The sequence below is a fragment of the Diplodia corticola genome (assembly GCF_001883845.1).
Source record: "Diplodia corticola strain CBS 112549 chromosome Unknown scaffold3, whole genome shotgun sequence".
Lineage (NCBI taxonomy): Eukaryota > Fungi > Ascomycota > Dothideomycetes > Botryosphaeriales > Botryosphaeriaceae > Diplodia > Diplodia corticola.
The window spans coordinates 679,095-704,440 of NW_017971482.1; the positions used below are offsets into that span (position 1 = coordinate 679,095).

The following is a 25,346-nucleotide window of genomic DNA, read 5'->3' on the forward strand; positions in this document are numbered from 1 at the left end:
AGTCTGGTGCAGATGTTGTAGATACGACGGATTAAACGCATGTCAACTAAAATGACGTACCTACCTAAAGGCCGTTTCAACGGCACAACGGGGCGCTGCAGTAGAGGGCTCTCGGGAAGTGGTTCCGTACTGGATGCTCCTTCCGGATTCGTCAAGCGATGCTCGGGTGGGGCTCTGCAGATCGTCTTGACGGGCGGCGCGAGACGGCGGATCCGTTCCACGTGGCCAACATTTGCTGGACGTAGCAGCGATCTGCCATTCAATATCCCGCTAAGCATGCCAATCAAAAAAAGAAACGGACGAGAGAAAGATGACGTCTCTCCCTGCGGCGTTGCCGTGAGCATTTCCTCCCTGGCCGGCGCGCATCCCGGCTATCCTGGCTGCTCCGGCAGGGCAGAGGGCAGAGGGCGGCGCGCAGGGCGCAGGGCGCAGGGCCGGACGGTGTGGCGCAGCTGCAGGGCCGAGTCTTGGAGGGTCCGAGTCTGGATTGCCACAACATCGGGAGCGACGGTGGCTGGCTCGGGCTCCGCATCGGCGCCACGGCGCCCATGGTCGCGTCAAATCAGCGGCCAACTGAGTCGTCAAGGTGCAGCCCAGTCCCCGACGCCGCCATGATTGGAGCCAAATCCTGGCCGCAAAATCTCGGTAAGGCGGGAGGCTTGTCGTGTCTCCTGTCCCTCCGCATTCAAATCCGCAACGTTGGACAGCCTTCCTCTCCCACGCTCCCCGCAGACCCAATGCGTGCGACGCTCTCATGGATGGCGCCTACTTGTCTGCGAGAAGTGACCCGGTGGTAAGGCCCGCCCGTTGCACCATCATAACTCCGCAAGCGTGCAAAGCTGACTGACGCTGTGAAGAACCAAAGCGATGATCCGCGAATCGGCAGCTCGCGCGACAACTCGTCGTCGGCGACGGTGACGGGCATCAGCTCAGGCTCCAACTCGGCCTCCGTCTCCGCCCTGTTCACCACCCTCATTCCCGTCGCCATCTACGTCGGCGTGTGTCTGCTCATTTTCCTGCTCCTGCGTCGGAAGTGTCCTCGCGTCTACGCCCCGCGTACCTTTCTTTCGAGTCTGCACCCGTAGTACGTCATCTTCCCTGTCCCAGCCCGTGCTCCTGGCTGACATTGTTGCTCCCGCCGCAGCGAGCGCTCTCCTCCGCTGCCCGGAACGTGGTTCACCTGGTTCAAGGCGTTCTGGTGCCTGCCCGACACCTACGTCCTGAACCACTCGTCCGTCGATGGATTTCTGTTCCTGCGCTTCCTCCGCGTTGTGCGCAACCTCTGTCTGGCCGGCTGCTGTCTGACCTGGCCCATTCTGCTGCCCTTGCACATCTGCGGCGGCGGCGGCGGCGAGCAGCTGGATCGTCTGACCTTTGGCAACGTTAGCGACGACCACAGGCGCTGGTTCTTCGCCCACGCCGTCGTCGCTTGGCTCTTTTTCGGTCCGTCATCCACCCCACACTTCCCACTCCTTTCCGCTGACCTTCCGCAGGCATCGTTCTGTACACTGTGTGCAGAGAGTGCATCTACGCCATCAATCTGCGCCAAGCCTACCTGCTCAGCCCCTTCTACGCCGATCGCCTCTCTTCCCGCACTGTTCTCTTCACCTGCGTGCCCGAGCAGCTGTTGGACGAAGCCAAGCTGCGCAAAGTCTTTGGGGACTCGGTGAAGAATGTGTGGATCCCAAAGACGTCATGGGAGTTGGAACGCCTCGTCCGCGAGAGAGACCAAACAGCCTCCCGCCTCCAGGACGCCGAACTCGAGCTCGTCCGAAAGGCAAACATTGCCTGGAAGAGAATAGCGAAGAATGGCCACCCCGACATCCGTCAGCCAGACGTCGACCTCGAGAACGGTCCCGTCGAGCACCAGCGGACACACACTGCCACAACCACCACCACCAGTACCGAAAGTGCCGACGAGAAGCTCGACTCCGCCGGTGCATTGGAGCCCGTCAAATTCGGACTCGAAGGCCCTCCGTTCGATATCCCCGGCTCCATCGCCGCCCAATGGATTCCCCAAGAAGACCGGCCCCGGCACCGGCCGTTGGCCAATTACCTGCGCCGCGTCGACACCATCAGGTGGACACGGAAGAGGCTGAAAAAGCTCGGCAAAGAGATAAACAAGGTGCGGAAGCGGGTCAACCGCGGAGACGTGGGACACCCCATGCCGGCAGCCTTCATCGAATTCACCTCGCAGAACGAGGCCCAGATTGCCTACCAGTCGCTTGCTCATCACCGGCCCTCGCACATGTCACAGCGCTACATCGGCGTCCGTCCGTACGAGATCGTCTGGTTTTCCCTTCGTATGCGCTGGTGGGAACGCATCGTCCGCCGGACCGGCATCATGACCGCGACTGCTCTGATGACTGTGTTTTGGTCCATCCCTTGTGCCTTTGTCGGAATGACGAGCAACATCTCCTTCCTGGCCGACAGTGTGCCCTTTCTGAGCTGGATCGAATTGCTTCCCGACACCATACTCGGCTTTCTGACCGGATTGCTCCCGGCCTTTGCCCTGTCCATGCTGATGGCAATTGTCCCTGGCATCCTGCGAGGTAAGACAGCGAGGGCATCCCCACTGTTCAAACAAAGCTAACCCACGATCCAGTCTTCGCAAGAGCAGCTGGTGTGCCTTCGCTTACCCATATCGAAATGTTCACTCAGCGCGCCTACTTTGGCTTCCAAGTCCTGCAAGTCTTTCTTGTCACAACCTTCACGTCCTCCGCATCCGCGTCCATTTCACAGATCATCAACGACCCAATGTCAGCTCGGAGCCTGTTGGCTACGTGCCTTCCAAAGGCGTCCAACTTCTATCTCTCCTACATGATCATCCAATGTCTCGGCAAAGGCGCGAGCGATATCGTCCATCTTTCCGCCATCTTCAAGTATTACGTCGCTCAGCGCTTTGGCAGAAATCCCAAGATCATGTACAGACGATGGCACAGGATGAGAAACGTCCATTGGGGAGGCATCATGCCGGTGTTCATCAACCTGGGCGTCATCGGTAAGCAATATATCAGCCGGAGCAATCCGAATTCAGGGTATACTAACAGTTTTGCAGCCATCAGCTACTCGGTCATTGCGCCGCTCATCTTGGGCTTTACAGCTCTCGGATGCTCCATCATGCACCTTGTGTTCAAGTACAACCTGCTTTATGTTTACTCTTCCGAAATCGATACCCGAGGGCTTTCGTATATCCTGGCCCTCAAGCAATTGCTCACCGGACTGTACCTGGCCGAGGTCTGCCTCCTAGGTCTCTTCGCTCTCCGGCTCTCTTTCGGACCGGTCGTGATGATGTTCATCAGCATAACCACCACCGCCGTCATCCACATCTCTCTCAACGAAGCCGTCGGCCCTCTGCTGGACAACCTTCCCCGCTCACTCTCGGGCGGCAAATCCGCCAATCAGCCACCCGGCGACGACAACGCAGCCGATTCCGATTCTCTCCTCCACCCTGGTTTTGGAGACTTGCCATTCGAGTACCCCACTTTCGAACCTCCCGACCTTGACCCAGACCCTCCCGCCGAAGAAACGATCCACGTCGAGAACGGCACTCGCTCGCTCGACACCGTCTCCCGAGCGCCGTCTTCCAACGCACCCAAAAAACCCTCCAAAGACGACTACGACGACTCGGACTCGGACTCCTCTTCCGACTCCGACACACCATCCATCCGCCGCCGCCGCCGCAACCACCATAACGACGCCAACCCCCGCGCCCTCGAAGGCGCCGAAGGCCTCGCGGCCACAACCTTCGACCTTCTCAAACTCCTCGCACGCGTGCACTTCAACCCGGACAAAGTCCCCGACACGAACCCAGACCAATCCAACTCATCGCCGCAGGACCAGCAGCGACAGCAACAGCAACAAAAACAGCCCGCCTCGCAAGCCTCCAAAACCGCGCGCGACGCCCTCGCCACCATCTCGGACGCCTCCTCCCTCCTCGCGACGCTCATCTCGCCGCCGCCGCCGCCGCCGCCCCCGTCGCACGGCGGCCCGCCGCTCGGCCTCGCCGACGCCCTCAAGCACCGCGCGCTCGCCTTTTTGCACCCGGAGGTGTACGACGACTTTGCGCGGCTGCAGGCGCTGCTGCTGGCGCCCGAGGCCGACGCCGTGCCCGACGTGTCGGGCGTGGCGGAGCTGGACGTACACGGCGCCGGCGGGGGCGGGGACGAGGGCGAGGGCGAGGGCGAGATGGGAGGAGAAGAAGGACAAGGAGAAAGAGAAAGACAAGGAGAAGCAGGGAAAAAGCAGCAACGGCAAAACCTCCTCCTCCTCCAACACTTCCTCCGCGACGCGTACGCCTCGCCCGCCATGATCAGCGGCGCCCCCCGCGTGTGGGTGCCCGACGACACGCTAGTTGCTGCCGGCGCGGGCTGCAGCGCGCAGGAGACGGCGCATTGCGGCAAGGTGACGGGGGTGGTGGGGCAGCCGGGCGCGGCGACGCTGACCACCACGGCGGTGAGGGGGAGGGAGAGGGGAGGAAGAAGTACCGGGGCCGGGTGTCGGGTGAGTGTGGATTTGGACGCCGAGTGGGAGGAGTTGATCGGGGAGACGGGGGACAAGGGGGGCGGGGGCGGCAAGGTGTGGATGAGGGATGGGGAGCTGGATTGGGGGAGGTGGCGGTGGTGGTGATCTCGTCGTGGTGCTGCTGCTCTCCTTGTTGTTGTTGTGTATATATTCCATGTCGTGGTGTTGTATGTATGTACATATCTTTTTCGTCCTATTGTGATGTCGGTCGGCTTCTGGTGACGGAGGCCAAGTAGAGCCACGGCTTCTTGGGTGCCTAGAGCTCGTGCGTGAGAGTGAATGGTCTCCTTTTTCCTTTTTTTTCCTCCGACAATCGGTAGTCGTCAAAGCATGCACCGAAGCGACTCGTGTGGACGGGAGGTCATAACCTATCCCCCGCCCGTCAGTGTGTCGGTGCGGGAGACGGTTAGTGCAGAGTGGTTGATGCAGGATTTGGCGGCGCCCTTGGCATGGCTCATGAGGCACAGCATTCATGCACGACGAATCTTCCATGGTATGCTCTGAACGGACATACATGCGATATCAGGCCAATCAAGGTCCTCAGTATCGCCTCGGTCGGTGCAATGTACATACATACCGACATTCCGGCCACCTGTACTTCCAACTGATACGCTTCTATTCGCTTGGAAAGGAGTGACTACTTGACGGGGAATCCGCTTGTACATACATGGCAATTGCCGCTATGAAGACCAGTATCTTTCAGGGAGCTGATCGTTTGCATGATGCTATCACGGAACTTTGTCCGATTACCTTTGGGATCGGGATGAGGGATGAGGGCATTCACGCTGCGAGGAAGGAAGAACTAACTCACTTTAGGGTTTGCGTTCCCCCCCGCAAGTCAGACGAACCCTTCCATCGACAGCTATCTAAAAAAAAAAGGTGATGGAGATTTGGGTTGAACCGCCAATGCTCGAAAGTAGGAGCTCATCAAGTACCATCGCACTTCATTAGCAATCTTCTGTAGCGTAGGCAGATGAATCACAGAGCACAATCCATCTTTTCATGCATTCATCAGAGCATATCAACATACACACAAAAACACGCGCCGCGCTTCCACTCCCCGATTCGCATTTCCACCCTCCCCTCCCGTCCCCCTACGCCGCGACCCCATTCTCCTGGCCCATCCCCCGCAGCAACGCCTCGTACCGCTCCGCCGCGACCTGCATGCAATCGTGCCCGTAGATCTTCTTCTGCACATCCGCATCCGCCCACTTATCCGGCACGGCGCCGCCCTTCTTCTCCTTCAGCGCCGCAAACTGCTTGTCGCGCTCCTCCTTTGCCGCGCCCTCGCCCAGATGCAACGCCCGCCCACTCGCAGCCGCCAGCTCCACCAGCGTCTCCGCGCGCTCCTTGCGCAGCTCCTGATAGACGCGCAACGTCTTGTCTATCGTGCCCGGCTCGCGATCGGGCACGCGACTCAGCACCTCCGCGAGGACCGCCGCGTCCTCGATCGCCTGCGCCGCGCCCTGCGCCAGGTGCGGCAGCGTCGGGTGGCAGGCGTCGCCGACGAGCGCGACTTGGCCGTGGACCCAGGTGGGCAGGGGGGCGTGGACGCGGAGCTTCCACTCGCAGACCTCGCCTTCGGGGACGAGGTCGAGCATGCGCACGATCTTGGGGCAGAAGTCGCCGAAGACGCGGAGCATCTCGGCCTTGGACCCTTTCGTCGTGTAGGTGATGGAGGGGGCGTCGGCGAAGTTCTTGTCCGGCTGGACGGTGGAGAGGTTGTAGATGTTTTTGCCGGACACGGGGTACGCGATGATGTGGCGTTTTTCGCCGATCCAGCGCGTGACGGCTTCCGTGTCGAGCAGCTGGAGGAGTTCGGGGTCGTGTTTCATGTCGTCGCGGGTGAGCATGATGCGGTACGCGGCTTGGCCCGTGTCGACGATGGAGGCGTCGATGCGGAGCTCGCGCAGCATCTGGTCGCGGATGACGCTCTTGACGCCGTCGCTGGCGAGGACGACGTCGGCTTCGATCTCGAAGGGGGCGCCGTCGCGCGGCTGGGCTTGGAGGCGCGGTTGTGGGCCCCACGACAGCACTTCCTTGACGACGGTGCCGAAGTGGAAGGTGATGGCGTCGCTCTCGCGCTTGCAGCCTTCGTACAGCGAGCCGGCGAGCGAGGCGCGGTGGCCGACCATGTGCGGGTAGCCGTACGTGTCGCGGATGTAGTTGAGGTCGACGTGGGCGAGCTCGGCGTCGGTGGAGCCCTGGCGGATGCTGGTCTCCTTCAGGTCGACGGCCTCGGCCTCGATGTCGGCCCACACGCCCAGGCGGTCGAGGATGCGGGCCAGGTTGGGGGCCAGCTGGATGCCGGCGCCGACGAAGCCCAGGTTCGAGGCGATTTCGTAGACGTCGATGCGCTTGAAGCCCTTGCGGGCGAGGGCGAGGGCGCAGGCCAGGCCGCCCATGCCTGCGGGAGAGCCGAGTGGCAGTCAGTAGGAGAGCAACGCGGCAGCAGGGGGCGGTTGGTGTGGGAGGAAGACGCACCGGAGCCGACGATGGCGATGCGCAGGTCCTTGTTGGAGTCCATGGTGGTTCGACAGAGGCCGTGTGTGGTCCAATGGCGGCGGCGTCCATGGGGGGCGGGCTGCGGGCCAGATATAGCGGTGCAGGAAGGTATTTTTGCTGCGATGGCGGAGCTGGTGCACGGCAAGCTGTGTCGGATAGAGGCTGTCTTGGACAGGCGTGGGGTAGCTCAGTAGGGTTACGGCGTGGCCCCGCCCCCGCCAGAAAGTGCGTCACTCGCAGCAGCTCGAAACGGGAGGAGCCGGTCTCGGCCTCCAACGGCTCGTCGAAACGCGCGCGGCTCTGGGTGCTGGGCGGGCAGATGCCGCTGGCCTATCCGGGGCGACCCAAAGCAGACGGCGTTGCTGGGCGGGCGTGCGATTCGCCAGCCGGGCGCAGGGAGAAAGCCCCCGCCTCTGGTGGTTGAGAGGGTCGGCGAGCGGGCGCGGCATTGTCGGGATTGCCTTGACGCGCCGACGTGCAGGCTGACTCGGAGATACTCTGCCATCTGCTCTCGGATCGCTTTACCCCCGAGCCTCACCAATGTCCGGCCCGAGCTGTGTGCTACGCTGGGGGAAAAATCCTCAGCCGTGATGCACTTGACCTGGTTGAGGCTGCGGTTTGGGGTGAGTGCGTAAAGCAAGTCGACAACTCGGAAAAGCCGCATGGACTCGATGCTCTAGAGCCCACGGTCCGTGCCTGTGTCTCGGTAGGTCGTTTGCAACTCCCCACATGGCTTGTATAATCATCATGCCAGGAATCCAGAACGGCCCACATGGCGAGTACTGAAAAGGCTTCGCCGTATAAATAGTGTGTTCGCGCCAGCCAGCCGTCCATCCAAGCTGATAGCTCCATCATTCTCCACCCGTTCTAATCGTCGGGTAAGTATATCCTATGCCGCTTGCAAGCCTAGACTACATGGCAAACCGCGTCACTTGAGACCTTCGCAAATGCCTGGTTGGTGTCAATGGATACTGCAACGTAGGATCCGTCTTTTTGGGTCGAAATATATTTCATTTTCTCCTGAAGCCCCACTCTCCTCGCTATGCCGAGTATCGGAGGGCTACTCATTTGCTGTGCAGGAGAGGATCGACTCTCGGGCGAACATGAGATATCGTGACAAGGAGTCCCTATCGCAAGGAGATAGGGAGTTGAAGTCAACATGGCTGCAGACGAGTCTCGACCATTGTTATCCATGCCATTAATAGTGCAGCTATACCTTTTCCGACCCCAAACAATGCTTATTGCTCCTCCAACTGTTTTGATCGACGCCCATCGTCAGGAGACACCTCTGTTGTTGCATCATGTCCCAGACTAAAACTTCATATGTCGCTCCCCATGTTTTTGGTTTCGACTGATGATGCGTGGGGTTCCCGCCAACGCCTCATCGTCTAACGTTGACGCTTCGGGCGTCTTTCTAGACTATCCCAATTTCTGCACAACAGCTAACTAGTGCGTCTGAAGTCGAGCGCCTGACTCGGCAGACGCCCCGCCAACAACTAAAATCAACCCTTAGATTGTCTTTTTATTCCACGAATCACGAGAGCTCTATTTGTAGAGATGGTCCATTCGTCACTCTTCGCCGTGGTTTCCAACCGTGTCTCGCGTCGAGAGTAGTGTTGGCCAAATCCCGACGTCAGTGCTCGGCCTATTTGCTCGTACGAAGAAGACGGCGTTATTCGGTCCGCGCCGCCGTTTCAATCCTTACTAAAAGACGACGTGCACCCACAGTCATGTCATCCATGAAGGATCGAATCCACTACGGCCGTATTTACACCCACTCAGAGAAGCCACGCCCGTCACCACTCTTTTTCTGCCTCTTCATCTCACCGATCGGGGTTCGAGAGACAAACGCCGGCTTCTTTCCTAGCACGTTATGAAGGATTTCTGTTCAACATCTCCTGGACCAGAAGCTGAAGCCGGTAGATGTGCCTGTATTTTGATAAGTGTGAAGTGACCGCTTAGTTTCGCTCGGCTTTTCCGAGATACGCTAGGCATGTACGTCCGTACTGTGTCAAAATGAAACTTCGTTATACGCTTCGTCCATCGTAAGTGACCGTGCCAGCGACTGCTTTTACAATTCCCGCTGGTATAGTTTAACGGCTCGATCTTCCTAGACGAATGGCATGCGAAATATAAAGATTTAGAGCCGGCAGGTTCGCGTATCGAGGCCTAGGCTTCCAAGCGCGGGAGTGAGTTAAGACAACATTAAAGTTGCGTATATCTACTAGGATGAAACCGAGGTTAAAAAACCGCTAGTCTCAATGACGACTGTCTTTCTTAAGAAATCATGATGATTTTGCGCTTAATCAGTTAAATGTCTGGTGAATGAGTGTATCGTTTCTTGTTTTAATCCGAGAATGATGTGATATAATATATGGGGTTGGATTGGATTGGATTGGTCTATTTAGGGTACGATGTCTTCTGTGGAGACATAAGAGCCGTCCATACTTTGCCGTGTCATTCATCCGTTGTTGCCTTGCCTCACTTCTCGGTTCACCTCCGTTTAGTGATCGTGCGGCGGCTGTATCGCCCCCCTCCCCCTAGCTCTATCCCGGTATGCTGCGCACCAGGATGAGTTACTACAAAACTCAACAGAGACGAAACTTTGCTGAATGAAAGCAAACCGGGCGCATGAAATCAAACCATTCTTGTACTTGGTCTACAGCCTAGTGCTGTCCGGTGGCCCAGTCCTTGTGGCTGAGGCCGTTGCTGTGTGCTGAGGAAAACATCGTGTGACGTTCCTAGGTATCCGTGGAGCGTGCATTCTCGATGGCCATTCCTCCCCTACCCTCGGCCGGCTGTCCGGGTTCAGCTTCCCCAGGATCCTCAGATGGATTGTCCGTGTATCGGCCCTCGCCGCGGAAGTCAATAGCCCGGGTAGATCGTTCGTTGCCATGTCCAACCTCGGCATCAGATTCACTCGCGTCGTCCCTCAAACCCCTCGCCTTGAACTGCTGGAACCAGGACGGCCTTGAGGAGTCTCGAGTCGTGACAATCATCTGCCCGCATCCCACATCAGCGCCCGCAAGCCCTCAAACCCAATACCCACCCACACCCCCCCCCATCCAACACACATCAACAAAGGAAAAAAAAAAAAAAAAAACTCACCTGACACGCCCAGCTCCCCAAACAAACCACAACCAACAATCCCGCAACCACCCGCTCCTGCCCCCTCCACCCAGCCAGACACGCCTCGCTCCGCCCAAACGTCTCTGCGCACGTGCTCCTCTGCATCCTCCCGCCGCGGTCCGGCTGCGGAAACGGCCACGCCATGTCGTAGACGCTGCGGAAGCCGCAGCACTCCAGCGCGTCCTGGATCGCCTGGATCCGCGGCCCATTCTTGGCGCGGAAGAGGGCCAGCCAGCGCGCGCGCAACGCGCACGAGTCGTCGTCTAGTGCCGGTGGCAGGTGCGTGCCGGCCAGTGTTGCGAGGACCGTGGTGAGGATGGTCAGGGCGGAGAGGAGGGGTGGAGCGAGGCGGGTGCGAGGGTCGGCGGCGGCATTACGGGTGTCGGACGGTGGGGGGGAGGTGGTGGTGGTTGTTGGGAGAGCGAGGAGGAGCCGGCGCCGGCGCCGGCCAGTGGTGGGAGGCGAGGCCAGGTACCAAGTGCTGAAGCCTTGGATCACGGGGAGGAGTGTGACGAGGACGCTGACGGCGGTGGGAATCGGGAGCGCCAGGTGCTGGATGGCGTACTGGGTGTAGCTGGATGGCGTTAGCGTTGGGCGGGCGGGTGACATGGGTGGATACGTGCCATGCAACGGCAAACAGGGCGAGGAAGAGCTAGATCAGGCTGTTAGCGTGCTGAGAGTAATATAGAAGTAGGAATTGTTGCATACAAGGCCGACGATGACCCCCGTGATGGTGCGCTTGTCGATTGCCATTGCTTGGAGGACGATGTGGATGGTGGCGAGTTGCGAGTGGGGTTGCGCTCAGGTGTGGTGTGGCATGATCTGGAGAAAGCCCTCCGCCGCTTATCCCACTACAGTAAACCTTGCGTTGAGCCATCACGTGGCATAACGATCATCTCCTTTTACCGATCGACGTCCCGCTCCAGTCAGTATTTAACATGAGCTGTCGATAGATTGGCGAAGGCATAATCTATCGACAGAGAGACCCCCGGCGAAGCTGGGGCTTTGTCACTCATGATAGATAGTGAGGTAGTAATTACCCATCGTAATTACTACCGTTATAGGTGCTTCTAAAGCTCCTCTTGGTTACGTTTAGTACTCGCTGCCGCCGCTGCTAGTAAACGCTCGCCGCCGCCGCTGCTATTAGTGAACTCTCGCCGCCGCCGCCGCTGCTGGTAAACGCTCGCCGCTGTTACTGCTGGTGAACTCTCGCCGCCGTTATTACTAGTGGTAATACTTACCGCCGCCGCAGCTACTGCTAATGCTCGCCGCCGCCGCCGTTACTGGTGGTGAACGCTCGCCGCCGCCGCTATTACCGCGCGCGGAAGGATAGGGCGGAACGATCGGAGAAATCGCGTCGCCGACCCGAAATCACCTAACGTCTTTTTTGATTCAGCCAATAAGAAGGTAGGATCTTTTAACGCTAAGCCTATCGTGGAGTCCGAGATTTCTCCGGCTCACAATAACGAACGTAACTCCTCGGCTTCGCTGGGGGACTAGTAATTTCTTTTTCTTCTTTTTGAACAAACGAAAGCCATTAGGGTATATTCCCGGCATTGTGAGATACAACACTACAAAACTCGTTTCACACCCGTCGGCGTGCGGGCAGACTGGATTTCATTAGCGCAGTCGGCCGCATCCGACGTGTGAATCGTGACCTGGACGCTGCGCTTGATGCGCGTGTTCTGCAGGTGTTCCTGGCTCCCGAAGCTCTGCCACCCGGACTCGGACGTGCCCGACTCGCGGCTGCTCCTGCGACCGCTGCCGCCGCCAAACGGGTCGCCCGCCCCGGTCGGGCTCCGGCGCGCCTCGATGTTGGTCCGCGTGGCCGACGCCTCGCCGCGCAGCTCGTCCAGGTCGACGTCCGGGTCGTAGCGCGCGGCGGTGCTGGTGTGCGTGCGCGAGCCCGACTTGGAGATGCCCGTCTTCTCGCACACGACGCGGACGAGCGGGCGCAGCGTGGCCATGGAGCCGGCGATGATGCCGCAGCCCGGCTCGACCCAGGACCAGACGATGATGTCCTTGAGGTTGTAGAGGTAGTCTGATGAGCTGGTCAGGTCGGTGATGGTGCGGATGCGGATGAGAGTGGTGATGGCGCCGCTGCGAGAGGCTACAAGTCAGTGGGATCTGGGGCGCGGTAGATGGCAGGGGGGGCATACAAGGAGCCCAGGGACATGATCAGGTAGATGGCAAGCCTCTTCTTCCACCCCAAATTCGAGTGTCGGAGCATGAAGTAGGGGATGCCGGCCAAGACGAAATCGACGCCGGCGCTGATGGCGGCGTGAAGATAGCCGGTCCAGACACCGCCGGACTTGTTGCTACACGACCCCTCGAGACTGGGGTTCCAGAACTTGGCGGGCGGGTTGCACTGGAACATGGAGCCCACAATCATGAATATACCATAGCCGGTCGACACGACCAGCGCGCCCCAGATGGTGTATTTCTGAACGGGGTGGGCGATGACGCGAAGCAAGAAGACGCCGACTGCGATCTTCACCACGGTCGTGGTGAACAAGTACAGGCCTCCACATGCGTAAAAGTACTGTGCCACAATAATTAGTCACGACTGGGGTTTTTCTCCCTGCGGGTCGCATGCTTACCTTCAACGCCAACACGGTCCGCTCCGGGCTGAGTGAGGCCATGTGGTGGCCCATCCCCGCGTGTGCTCCCAGAATCAGGCATGTGCCCCAGATGGTGTATATGATCTTCTGTCATCAGTGATATGGGCTGGGCCTGGTGTTTGGCGGGTGGGCTCACCTGGCAGCTGAGCATCAGCCAGTCGTCAACGCCGAAGGCCCTGACGAGGAACAGCCGCACGCCGCATCGCAGGCAGACAATGATCCATGATAGCACAAGGAGCGTGACGGCGCTACTTGTGATATCGTCTCCCATTTGCGGGTTGTCGTCGGAAACGACGTGGGAGAGGGGCTGGAGGCATCATGGGCCGGACGAGGTGATCAACGGTAGGAATAAGTACCAAGGTTGACTGCATAAGGGTCGGTCATTGCGATCGAATCTCGTCCGATTCTGCACCTGCCGCTCGGCTATCTGAATCCACATTAAGACCGATCTGTCGAGCAGGGATCGCCCCCCGGCGCTGGAAGATTTCGACCCTGGCCGGCAGGCGCCGGCGAAGTAGTTACGCGCCAGCTTCGTGAGACATTGGGCCCGAACAACGGACCGACGCGCGTTTAGGACAAGTAGCGCGCGGGAAACAGCACCCAAGCGCGCTCCTGGCTGAAGTGCCCGCCGTGTCCTGGATATAAGCCTCGGTCATAGGTAATCCTCACGACGATCTGGACGAGTGAACGGCCGAGCACAGAAGAGGCATCCATGTTCGGCGTCGGCTGGCGCGGTTATGCTCGGCAGTTGCCAGGAGAGAGCTCCGCTTCGTGAACATGGCGTGATGTTGTAACTTGAATCGGACAGTCCATGCAAAGGCGTTGAACTTCCTCCGGGTCGTCATGGTCAGTAAACTCTCGTCATGCGCGCAGGGTTCTTGACGTGTCTAGCCCTGTCTTCTCCACGGTCACGACGGCCCCGCTTGTTCGCAATCGTGTCTGGGGAGCAAGTCTTGGGTTTTTGATCTGCGTTTAGTTTTTGAAGGTCGGGCATGGTCCGCAGCGAGCACTGATTTGGCCATGGCGGATCATTTCCTCAGGGGGGCAGCCGTGCCTTGTCAAACGGCAACGATCAAACATCAGCAAGGCGTGCACTCGGAGCGAGGTCAGGGAGTCGGACTCGGGAAGTGTCTCGGGTGGAATTTGTGCGGTGGCGGATGGCGGGATAAGGCATAACTAGTGGCGAAGCGGGGCCCAGCCCAGCCCAACAGGGGGACCGCTGCTTGTCATCGGCTCGAAGCTTGCCATGCTTTTACCACTCAACCTTACATTGACTTGGCACAAAAGAAAGGCTTCTTACCTGGAGGATGGAGTGTGCTTCCCGACCGATGTCCGGATGCGGCCCACCCAGCACCGCCTTGGCCGATCCTTGTTACGAGCGTAGCGACCCGTAACGGGGACTTCTCGTTATTATTATTGCGAGGCTACGGTGTGTCGCAACTCTCGCTTGTTCCCTGTGGATCAGCCATTGACCCATTGGAGCACGAGTCGCCAAGGGACACCTTCACCTGTCCTGTGTGCGAAGATCCAGAACGCGACAGCCAAAAGACTCCCGTCCGCGCAATCGCCCGCGCCACGGAGATAGTACCGATCGTCCGTCCGGCTCCACAATCATGCTCGAACCCGATGCCCCGATACTAGTCCTTTTCCTCGTCTATCATTATTCCCTAATCATCCTCCTGCCCAACTTGCCGCCTAACAGACCGGAACACGAAAGTCTGATCTGAACAACCCGAGACTACAATTAACGAACCATCCATTACAGTGCTTGTTGATCCAGTCATCAACGATCCGTCCACCCGTCTTCTTGGAGTCAACAGTCACTGTACGCAGATGTTGTGTGGAAGCGGCATACTCGAAGAGTCTGGCTGGATATTGGTGTGCAAGATAGCCGAAACCCGGCGAACATCAACTGGCAGTGGAGGCGGTGGATGTATGCAAGCCAAGGCTTGACCAAGAGTACCTTTGAAGACAGTAGACTCGAGATTACTTCTTTCCCAAGCTTTCGGCAACCTGCTCTCCAGCGATCCGTCCGTAAACAACACACTCCAACAACGAGCTTCCTCCCAACCTGTTGGCTCCGTGAATGCCTCCGCTCACTTCGCCTGCTGCCCAGACGCCCTTGATCGGCCTGCCATCCTTATCCAGCACCTCGGCCTTCTCATTGATGACGACGCCGCCCATGGTAAAGTGCACCACGGGCGTCACTCTCCCAACATACACAACCGACTCGGGCGTCACGTCCTTGAGCTCCCAGTGCCCAAACGCCTTCCGCCCGAACGGATCCTCCGCCTTCCCCGCCGCCGCATCGGCAAATTCCTGCACCGCCTTGACAGCCTGCTCGCCGCCCAGCTCGGCCACCGTCATCTTCTGCATCAACCCCTTGAACAGATAAAACCCGACATGGCTCTTCGCCGCCTGATACGCGCCCTCATCCAGCACGACCTTGACATCCCACAGCTTCACCCCCTCCACCACCTCCGGCTCGGCCTCCATGATCCGATCCGTCACAAACTGCCGCGTCTGCAACTCATCCACAAACCGCCTCCCGCCCCTCAACATCAACCCGCCCTCGCCCCGCAGCACCTCGGCCGCGAGGAACTTGACCGGCTTCCCCTCCTCCTTGGGATCCACAAACCCCGTCGGATGCACCTGCACCATCTCCATGTCCACCAGCTGCGCGCCCACCTCCGTCAGCAGCGGCGCGCTCCCGGGCCACGCCTCGTTCGTCGACGGGAACCCCGCCAAGTCCGGCCGATACCGCTCCAGCATCCCGCGGCTATCCCCCGCAAACCCGCCCGTCGCAAACACGACCGCGCCCTCGAGCCGCTTCGTCGTCGTCCCGTTCGCGTCGCGGAACTCGACGCCGGTGACCCCGTCCCGCTCCTGCACCAGCACCTTCGTCACCGTCGCCTCCGTCAGCAGCTCGAAGCCCGGATGCGCATTCACGTCCTTCAGCAGCGCGGACACGATGGCGGCGCCGGGCGGAACGGGCCCGGCGCCGCGGTGCGTGCGGGCGCGCGTGTGCCCGCCCAGCTGCGCGACGACGCCGAGGTCGACGCCGTGAGCGTCGGCGAGCCAGTGCACGGCGCCGGCGCTGCGCTGGGTGAGGGTCGCGATGAGGCGTTCGCGGGCGGCGCGGGTGACGATGCTGGGTGAAGAGGAGTCCTCGAAGGCGGCGCCGGCGGAGCGCACCGTGTCGGCGTGGAAGGTGGTGTCGTAGGTGGGCGAGGGCTGGTAGCGGGTGGGGGCGCCGTTGATGCCCGAGGACGCTTTGATGCTGTTGCCGCCGGGCTTGGGGAGGCGCTCGAGGAGGGTGACGCGCGTGTGGCGGTGGAGGAGGGTGGAGGCGGCGGAGAGGCCGGCGAGGCCGGAGCCGATGACGATGGCGTGCGGGGTGGTGGCGGCGGTGGTGGTGGTGGTCATGGTGGCTGTGAGGCGGGTGTAGAGCATGGAAATTAGGGGGATGGAGAAGGTGAGTGCGAGAAGGAGGAGGAAGACCCTTCTGCCGGGCATCGAGAGGGGAGGGTTGTTGGTGGGGCTTGCATGGCGGGCTGGAAAAGGCTGTTATAGGGCGGGAGAGGGCGATGATGGAGTGATGGTTTGGATGATGTGACATGAGATGGGGTGCGAGTCGACATCACCCCACCACCCCACCAAACACCACTGCCCCACCACCGGGTAGCCTGCATCCCCCGCTGACATCCGAAAAAACAATCAGCACACCATTGTCGCAAGGGGTTTCTGTCGCGGATGCTGGCGGAGAGGCGGATGATGACCCCTGCTGGCTGTTACACTTTTTCGTGGGCGATATGTTCAGGACCTACCTGCCAATTGCGCTCGAGTCGTGCTTTGCGGGTGTTGCGCGAGACCGCGGCTCAAAAGTGTGCGAGAGGCAGGCGATGAGCATGCCGGTTTCCACGGGGAGATTAGGCCGGATTCGCGCGATTCAGGCTGGCGTGGAACCCGTAAGCTGACACAACTCAAAAATCCAGCAAGCAGTTGAACCATCATACAAGAAAGGCCGACAATCTTCAAAGTTCATAGTATGCAAAACCAAACGTTCAGTACAAGACTTTCCAATCTACCACACTGTTTCAGGAAATTGACGCGACTACTCCAGCAGTCCCAAACGAGAAGTGCAGCTGCAAGCGCCAGATGGCCACGAAACAATATACATCATCCCGAGCGGTATGCAGTTTCGCTGATCTCCCGACGATCATGGCCGCATACAAGACCTCAGGACATCAAGGTAAGTGGAGGTTATGGGAGAAAAGAAAAACTGCCGTAGACATTATTTATCCTACGCTATGCTTCGGCCGTCTACGTCGTGCTGCCTGGGCTCAAGACGGGTGCAACTGTTTGCCTCTGGCCGGCAACTCAAGTCTAACATCTGGCTTGCTTATTCTCTCGGCCATCGTGGCGAGATATCTTTTTGTCCTCTCTGAAAATGCCCAGATAGTATCATGTAACAAAGGGCCGAATTTTCCCAAACATAGAGTGATCGACAACCACACATAATGTCTTTCCTTGCAATCGTGATGGTGCCCATCAGGGTGCAAGTCTGAGTGTACACATAAAGAATGAGACTCGAACACCATCACTGCGCACTGGGTAAATCGCCATCAGAGATTTCGCTCTCCTGAAACTTTCAACGACCATGATTTCGCACTCAGTTCACTCTCAAAATTTCATGACGTCTTTTACGCTGGTGGTAGCTTGTTTCTTCACAGCTCTCGCAAATGCCGAACGACCCCTTCTACAAGACTTCGACGCCCTCGGCGCATGGTTCGACGATGTGGCAGCACTCCCGACCAACAGTACGCCCTCCACACAGCCAGAGAAGAACTCTTCCATCGCCATCGTCGGCGGAGGCATTTCCGGCTTGGCCACCGCTCTCATGCTTGACAGCGTTGGCCTCCACAACTGGGAGATCATCGAAGCCAGCGACCGTGTTGGAGGCAGATTCAGGACCCGCTACGTCGGCGGAACCGATGAGTGGGCTGAGATGGGCCCCATGAGGCTCCCGCACAGCGTCACGTACAAAGACGGCGAGACACTGGAATACACGGACCATCGGATGGTGTGGCAGCTGGCAGACACACTCAACGATATGAACCGCAACAGCTCCGAGTGGAAGGTCGATTTCATCCCCTGGATCCAGCATCATCCGAACGAGCTGCTTGCCCTCGGCACCGGAAGACACCCAGACGGCAGCATCCCGACGCGCGCCGACATCGAGGCCGACCCCAGTCTCGGCAAGCCGGCGCCGCCGGAGCCCCAAGAGTACGACGATACGAAGCAGCAAATGGACCGCATTCTGAAGCGGAAGGACTCACTGAAGGCGGTTCAACGAGATGTCTGGCGCGCTCACAAGCAGGCCATGGACCAGGGGCTGGATGACTGGAGCGAGCAAGCAATGATGCGGAACCTCTTCAAAGCCAGCGAGAATGTCACCGATGCAATCTGGACCGCAAGCGACTACGACGTGTTTTGGGACGAGCTGACCCACAACTCCAACCTCGGCCTGGATGGAAGCGAGAACGCCTTGGCAAAGACGGAGTGGAAATGCATCGATGGAGGCTTCAGCCGGCTCTCGGACGCTTTTATGCCCCATGTTCGTGACAGGCTCACACTGAACCGAAAGGTCAGAAAGCTCGAGACGGTCCAAGGCACCAACGACGGCCGGACGCGCACCCGTCTCTCATGGTACCCGAGCGTCACGAACAGGACGTTTGAGTCCAAGGACTATGACTACACAATCATGGCCGTCCCTTTCACCATGACCCGCTTCATGCACCTCCCAAAGTTCTCCTCCGTTCTCGGTCGAGCCATCAGCGAAGCTGGCTTGCGGTTCAAGTCTGCCTGCAAAGTCGCCCTCCTCTTTTCCGAGCGGTTCTGGGAAAAAGGCCATCGTCCCATCTTCGGCGGCTATTCAACCCCGCCCAGTGCCTCGGTCGGAGCACTCTATTACCCTGTGTATGGCCTTAACCAATCCCGACCCGGCCTGATAATGCACTATCGCGGTGGAGATTGGAGCGACAGATTCACCAGTTTCTCAGACGAGGAGCACGTACAAACAGTGTTGGACGCCATTGTGGATCTCCACGGAGAGCAGGCGAGGGATCTATATACCGGCGATTACGAGCGGCTATGCTGGTTGCAGGATGAGCATACAGCAACGGCATGGTGTCGGCCTGATGTCGGGCAGCATAAGCTGTACATCCCCGCGTATCACCGCACTGAGCACAACACGATTTTCATTGGGGAACACACCGCGCCAACCCATGCCTGGGTCAGTTCGTCGCTACACTCGTCTGTGAGGGGTTCTGTCCAGTTGCTGCTCGAGCTCGGGTTGATTGATGAGGCTAAGGAGCTTAACCAGCGGTGGATGGGAAGATGGATCAACGTGTAATTAGCCATGTGCTAAAGTGTCCTGTGTTCCCTCGTCGGCAAATTTCGCATACGGGCTACAGGCTAGCTGTGATGATTTCAGCCACCCCAAATGTTGTTGCTCATGGAGCCAGATGTTGACGTTCATAAGACCCCGCAAGAGTTCGACTTTAGCCAATAGTTTATAGTTCCCTGTGGCTATTTGTAGTTTACTCAAATCGAAACCCTGTGCTGATCATATTATGCCTTTTTGTATGCTTATTGGATACGTGAGAGGCACTGGCTTTAGCCTGATATGCACACAAGTAGCACCATCATATCAATTGGAAAACACAAGACTATCCGAATGGCCTGTGGGAAACGCGGGCCGAGTAGAGACATTAAAACGCAGCCACTGGAGCACTATGAGACCGCTTCGCAACTGAAAACAAACATCTCGACCGGCCACGTGGGACAGCCAAGTCGCTTAAAAGAGTCTCGGCTTGCATGGCTGCTACCAGATTTCTTATTACGGGCTGCCAAGCTTCGTTTAGCCGGCGGCAGAATCAACTTGTCACCCTCACTGTGTCAGGAGCGGTAGCCGTACACTTGGAAGGACCTTGGCTGTTTGAATCACCTAACTTACGAACATCCTCTTTCGACACCTTAATCCGACTGCGCTTGTATATAAAAAGGGAGGAGAGACCACCTCCCCCTGATGCCAGCCAACACTCAGCTCAGCCCAAACAGTCTCCACCACCATGGTTTCATTCAAGTCGCTGCTTCTCACCCTCACCGCTGCTGCCGGTGTCTTCTCGGCCCCGACCCCTGAGGCGGGCGAGCTGATCTCGAAGCGGTCGACGCCGAGCGGCACCGGCACGAACAACGGCTACTACTATTCGTTCTGGACTGACGGTGCCGCCGACGTGACCTACACCAACGGCGCTGCCGGCTCGTACAGCGTGGTGTGGTCCGGCAATGCCGGCAACTGGGTCGGCGGCAAGGGATGGCAGACGGGCAGCGCCAGGTAAGAAATAGAAAAAGAAAAAAGAAAAAAAGAAATCACGCGAAACCCTCTCTCCATCTCTCTTCTGTCCTCTCTCTCTCTCTCTCTCTCTCTCTCTCTCTCTCTCTCTCTCTCTCTCTCTCTCCCTCTCTCACCCGACCGAACATCACAACGCTAACCACCGCAATCAGAACGATCAACTACTCCGGCACGTATAGCCCCAACGGCAACTCGTACCTCGCCGTGTACGGGTGGTCGCGCAACCCGCTGGTCGAGTACTACATCGTCGAGTCGTACGGCACGTACAACCCGGGCTCGGGCGGCACCAAGAAGGGCACCGTCACCAGCGACGGCGGCACCTACGACATCTACGTCAGCACCCGCACCAACGCGCCCAGCATCGACGGCACCCAGACCTTCCAGCAGTACTGGTCCGTCCGCCAGTCCAAGCGCGTCGGCGGCACCGTCACCACCAAGAACCACTTCGACGCCTGGGCCGCCGTCGGCTTGAACCTCGGCTCGTTTGACTACCAGATCGTCGCTACCGAGGGCTATCAGAGCAGCGGGTCCGCGTCGATTACCGTGTCGTGAGGTGGGGAGAGGGAGAAGCCGTTGGATGGGGCCTTGTGGTTGCGGAGGGGGGCCGCCGGTGTAGGGTAGGGGGGATGAGGACGGGTGGTGGTGCGACTTCTCTTCTGGACGCTCTCTTGATGGGTCTTCGTGTATGTATTTTGAAAATTGAGCTGAATTGGGGCTGTGCTTTGGCCGCCCCTGTTCTCTCCCTTTCTCTGCCAAGGTGCCAAGCTCAGCGTCCAACCACGTATCTCCTGATCAATCTGAGTCTGTTATGCTCAGAGATGCTATTCCAAAGGTGTGGAAAAGTCGCATCATCTTCACCTTCCCTCAAACTACTGTGGCAGCCAGATAAAAAATGTAAAATTGATACCGTCTACTGCCAGCCTCGTCCGAGGCTCAAAACCCATTCTACCTACTCAATTTCAAGATTCTTTCCCAGTCAGACCTCCCTCATCAATCTTGTCAAGCCATCCCCCAGATCTACTTGTTAACATGCCTGCTACTTTCAGCGAAAGGAGTGTTTTCCCCCCTCTCTCTAATGGGAAGTCCCGGAGGACTTCGAACCGAGGGTAGGATGTTGTTGCCCTTTATCCACGACACAAAGTTGTAAGCGGATTGGTCGGCGGGAAGGCCATCCCAGACCTCAATCGGCATTGAAACGTGCCAAATGGTTGGGTTTCCGGTGTAGGCTGCTTCAAGAGTGATTTTCCCTATCATCGTTGGTAGGTTTGAGCACAGCCATTCCTTCCACATGGCCACATCCGTACTTGGGACTTCACCCCTAAGGTGGACCTGAATCAAGGCCTTGAACCTGCTGTCTCCAAGCTCCTGCAGAGATGCTCGCCTCTGTTTTTCGTTGGCAGTCCCATAGGACGTTGAGGCGGCAGGACACCTCTCGAGGACAACGCTGTCCAGGTTTTTCTCCAAGATGTGTACTGGTGTGACTTCCAGCTGCGATCGCATCGCGTTCCGGCAGATCTCGGAGTATATTTGCCCGACGCTTTTGGGCTTCCCTTGCAGACTTTCAAGAGCGTTCTTGAGGGTGGTCGTGAAGTTGTATGTCGCGTGAGCCGCCGCCTGATTATTGATTGCGGAAGCTGAGATTAGTTCCGGGCCGGCAGAGTCCTGCGTTCCCGCCGTAGCCGCATAGCATGAGTCGAAGATAAGAAGCTTTCGACCTGAAGTGGTTTTAACTATGGCAGATGCGCAGCCCCACTCGGCCTCTGGGGGATGCGGGGTGGCGGTCGTTCCGAACAGCTGCAAATTGTCGTTGTGGTCTCTGCGGGAATGTCCAGAATAGATGAAGATGAGGAGTGTGTCGGAACCTTGATGCTTTTCTCTGAATTTGATGAAAGCTCTCTGTAGATTAGCGTTGATGGTTTGGGAGGTCGCGTCAATGATGTAGCTTTCCGTAATAAAGTTGTAGTACTTTCGGAGCACTTTGAACAGTTCTCCTTCGGCTTGCGCGCACTTCATGTCATCGTTTGACCAGGTGTATCCGAGGACAGCGACCTTGCCATACCTTGTCGCGCCGGTTGGAAGGATCGTGTTCACAGATTTTTCGACATCCTTAGCAAAGTCTTGGAGCCTGTCGAGGGTCCTTTGCACCCTGTACGCATGAGCAGGCTTTGTTGAGGCTTGAGCACTAGACATGGTCGCTGCTTGGAATGAGTTGTTATGGAGAGAGAGCTGAGGATGAAGAAGAGCGGTTTAAATAGCCCGTAAAAAAGTAGATTTTCCACGTCACCGGGTCATAGGGCTGACGTTGGGCTCCCAACAAGCGCAACGTCACCGGGACTCCGACTCCCAGCCATCACTACATGAATCCTTCATGGGTAGCTGAAGCAGACATCCGGATGTTGATGCGAGTATTAAAACTGCACAAATGCATCTATATCACACGAGTTCGCATCGCTACAGCTTCTCATCCACCCGACTCAACTCCATACTCCAACGAATTGAGAGTAGCTGCATACCGCTCTACAGCCGACGGAAACGTCACAACCATGGCCGAATCTACGTTTTCGAGCCATTGTAATGCACTCACAGCACCATCGTAAGCGGCGACGAGCCGAACGGAATCCATGACCGACTCGGAGCATACGCACAAACCACCTCCTTCAACGCCAGTCGATAGATGAGGTTACCATCTGCGACGTATTATTCCTGTATCGTATATCCTGGCCGCCGCTAAGGGTCTTAGCTACATTGTATGTCTCGTAGGGACCCGCCAAGCGATGGGCATGCAAATTATAGAACGAATAGATAAGGTGCTGCGCACTAGACGCTTCCCCGCATCATGCTTGTCTCATGTTAGGCTATCAACGGTCTGCCTTTCCTCCTTACAGCCTGGTGCGACGACTGCAGACTGACTTGGGGTCTGATGCAGCTAAAAATAGTGTCGAAGCGGCGATCTGCTAAGTTTTATCCTTGTCATCGACTGCGATTGTGGCTAGCGACTGCAAGTGACTGTCACATGCGGTAAGCTGATTTGTGGGTCTTTGTTTGTCGACAGCCTCATTGGTGCCAGACACAAGACGTCAGTAAAGGGCCCGGCGAAATCTACGCGAACCGCAGGATGCCGTGGTACCTAAGCACAGCTCTCCTTGGTTATTTTTCTCCGCAGTTTGGTGATGTCTTACTACCCCGCACGTTCCCTCCTCACGTCAGCAGCAAGGTTCAACCCACGACGCCGCCGTTTGCAGGATGGTGGTATGTTTAGGGGGAATGACTTATAAATATGGGTTGAGAAAAGCCCCGAGTCCCAAGCTCATCTCAAATTCCTACTTTCACGATGCACACGCTTCCGCAAAAGGCCAGAGACGCAATTGCGAACATTCTTCCGTCCGACGAGATCTTGGAACCTTCGTCGGAGCTCTATGCCAAAGAGTCAAAGACGTGGGCAGCCCAGAAACAAAAACATCCTGCTGTCGTTGTCCGGCCTGGAAACACAGAGAGGCTGCAGAAACTCGTGCCTTATCTGTATGACTCGGGCCTTGACTTCGCTATCCGCTGCGGCGGCATCGGATCCAGCTCCGCCGAAGATGTTGTCTTGAGCATGAAGCAGTTCGACTCGTTCAAGTACAATCAAGAGGACCGGACTGTCGTCGTTGGCGCTGGCCAGACATGGGGCGACATTGAGCGGAAGCTGGAAGAGGCGGCCCCGGGCCGCATTGGTATCATCGACCGTCTTCTTTTCCCCCTTGGGAAGCATTACTGATGTCAGTGCGTAGTTGTCTCAACCCGTGTGCCGTGGGTCGGAGTCGGCGGGTCCACTCTCAGCGGAGGCCTTTCCTGGGTGGGCACGCAGTTCGGTCTGGCTGCAGACCCCCAGAACATGCTCGACGTGGAGATTGTGCTCCGCGATGGGCGAAAGCTATGGGCTTCAAGCGAGCCTGACCTGCTGTGGGCGCTGCGTGGGGGCGGCGGGAATTTTGGAGGCTCGTTCCCCTGCTGACCGTGGCCGACGCACGTCATACTGATGGAATTCTTCCAGTCGTCACTGCCTTCCATTTCCGCACGTATCCGTACTCGACTTCCATCCTCTCTGGCTACATCTCGTTCCCCCCAAGCTCTCTTGAAGCCGTGTCCCACGGCGTTTCAGCGCACGCGGCTCGACCGGTCGACCCGCTCGTTTCATTCCACTGCCTGATCGCAATCGTGGATGAGAAACTCCCTAGCCAAAGCTCTTGGACCGAGTCGGCGGATCAAAGCGACTCGAGCGGCATCAACGTCGGCATCTTCATTTTCGATGCCAGGGGCGAAGAGCATGGTCGCAGCGAACAAGGCTTCAAGTGGGCGTTTGACATTGCCGGGGCGGTGGACAAGACCACTGTCGTCAACAGTCTCCGAGAGGTGAATGAACTTCAAGGTGAGTGCGCCATTGCCCACATCGAATCCAACTAATGAAGCATCAAGGGGGGAATCAACATCTGGTCGGGGTCATGAACAGCTACGGGAACGCCTGCCTTGCCTCTGAAATCGATCCCGAGTTTGTCCTGCGCGGCAAAAACTGGGTGGAAAGCATGGCCAAGATGGACTCCAGACTGGGCCCAGGAACGTTGTTCCTTCTCGAGGTGATGCCTGGGGATTCGTTCCACGCCACCTCAGGGCCCGAGGAGACGGCATGGCCGCACTCTTCCGTCTGCCACGTCCTGCAGCTCCTGACTGGGAGCCACCCGGATTCAAGCTGCCCGGAAGAGCTGGCAACGCACGCCATGGCCATGGCGCCCTACGTTATAAAGAAGTCACACTCCAAGGCAGACTTCTTCCCCAACTTTCTCGAGTCGCTCAATGATCGCAGTGCAGTACGTGCTTCGTCTGTCTTTTGCGTGCCAAAGCTGATACACTCCAGATTTTTGGCGTCAACTATCCCAAACTGCAGCAGATCAAGAAGAAGTACGACCCGAAGGCCAGGTTCAACAAGGGCTCGTGGATTCCTCTTCCTGGGGAAGCTCCACGATCTCACATTTGAGCAGATTAGGTGTTGTGCACTTCCGCCTCCGCACCAGTCCAACCTATTCTTTCCAAAACAAGGTCCTGAGAAAATGCTACAGCGGGCAGAGTTCAATAAATGCAAATGTGTTCTGCTGTCCCCCATTCTTGTGGTGCAC

The 25,346-nt window shown here is 57.9% G+C and overlaps 9 protein-coding genes across 9 annotated transcripts; 4 read left to right on the top strand and 5 right to left on the bottom strand.

Annotated features, from left to right (window-relative positions):
• Positions 1–754: 754 nt before the first annotated feature.
• BKCO1_3000220 (uncharacterized protein) lies at positions 755–4,629 on the top strand (the record flags this gene model as incomplete). Its single annotated transcript, XM_020274120.1, has 6 exons — positions 755–793; positions 858–1,084; positions 1,145–1,443; positions 1,494–2,552; positions 2,606–3,001; positions 3,059–4,629. The coding sequence occupies 6 exons, from the start codon at positions 755–757 to the stop codon at positions 4,627–4,629; spliced, it is 3,591 nt and encodes a 1,196-aa protein (XP_020134495.1).
• Positions 4,630–5,618: 989 nt separating this feature from the next.
• Positions 5,619–7,051, bottom strand: BKCO1_3000221 (salicylate hydroxylase; the record flags this gene model as incomplete). Its single annotated transcript, XM_020274121.1, has 2 exons — positions 5,619–6,931; positions 7,009–7,051. 2 exons carry the CDS (start codon positions 7,049–7,051, stop codon positions 5,619–5,621), a joined length of 1,356 nt encoding a protein of 451 aa, XP_020134658.1.
• A 2,719-nt stretch (positions 7,052–9,770) lies between these two features.
• BKCO1_3000222 (tetraspanin tsp3) lies at positions 9,771–10,911 on the bottom strand (the record flags this gene model as incomplete). Its single annotated transcript, XM_020274122.1, has 4 exons — positions 9,771–10,028; positions 10,138–10,732; positions 10,797–10,810; positions 10,867–10,911. The coding sequence occupies 4 exons, from the start codon at positions 10,909–10,911 to the stop codon at positions 9,771–9,773; spliced, it is 912 nt and encodes a 303-aa protein (XP_020134659.1).
• Positions 10,912–11,729: 818 nt separating this feature from the next.
• On the bottom strand, positions 11,730–13,050 carry BKCO1_3000223 (uncharacterized protein; the record flags this gene model as incomplete). The annotated part of the gene is made up of 4 exons (XM_020274123.1): positions 11,730–12,258; positions 12,318–12,700; positions 12,759–12,866; positions 12,916–13,050. The coding sequence occupies 4 exons, from the start codon at positions 13,048–13,050 to the stop codon at positions 11,730–11,732; spliced, it is 1,155 nt and encodes a 384-aa protein (XP_020134496.1).
• Positions 13,051–14,765: 1,715 nt separating this feature from the next.
• Positions 14,766–16,205, bottom strand: BKCO1_3000224 (flavocytochrome c; the record flags this gene model as incomplete). The annotated part of the gene is made up of 1 exon (XM_020274124.1): positions 14,766–16,205. The coding sequence occupies one exon, from the start codon at positions 16,203–16,205 to the stop codon at positions 14,766–14,768; it is 1,440 nt and encodes a 479-aa protein (XP_020134497.1).
• A 1,234-nt stretch (positions 16,206–17,439) lies between these two features.
• On the top strand, positions 17,440–19,194 carry BKCO1_3000225 (l-amino-acid oxidase; the record flags this gene model as incomplete). The annotated part of the gene is made up of 1 exon (XM_020274125.1): positions 17,440–19,194. The coding sequence occupies one exon, from the start codon at positions 17,440–17,442 to the stop codon at positions 19,192–19,194; it is 1,755 nt and encodes a 584-aa protein (XP_020134498.1).
• A 718-nt stretch (positions 19,195–19,912) lies between these two features.
• Positions 19,913–20,748, top strand: BKCO1_3000226 (glycosyl hydrolase family 11; the record flags this gene model as incomplete). The annotated part of the gene is made up of 2 exons (XM_020274126.1): positions 19,913–20,178; positions 20,349–20,748. 2 exons carry the CDS (start codon positions 19,913–19,915, stop codon positions 20,746–20,748), a joined length of 666 nt encoding a protein of 221 aa, XP_020134499.1.
• Positions 20,749–21,213: 465 nt separating this feature from the next.
• BKCO1_3000227 (hmg-i hmg-dna-binding protein) lies at positions 21,214–22,386 on the bottom strand (the record flags this gene model as incomplete). Its single annotated transcript, XM_020274127.1, has 1 exon — positions 21,214–22,386. One exon carries the CDS (start codon positions 22,384–22,386, stop codon positions 21,214–21,216), a length of 1,173 nt encoding a protein of 390 aa, XP_020134500.1.
• Positions 22,387–23,527: 1,141 nt separating this feature from the next.
• On the top strand, positions 23,528–25,207 carry BKCO1_3000228 (cysteine desulfurase; the record flags this gene model as incomplete). The annotated part of the gene is made up of 5 exons (XM_020274128.1): positions 23,528–23,909; positions 23,967–24,149; positions 24,230–24,604; positions 24,652–25,040; positions 25,088–25,207. 5 exons carry the CDS (start codon positions 23,528–23,530, stop codon positions 25,205–25,207), a joined length of 1,449 nt encoding a protein of 482 aa, XP_020134493.1.
• Positions 25,208–25,346: the final 139 nt, after the last annotated feature.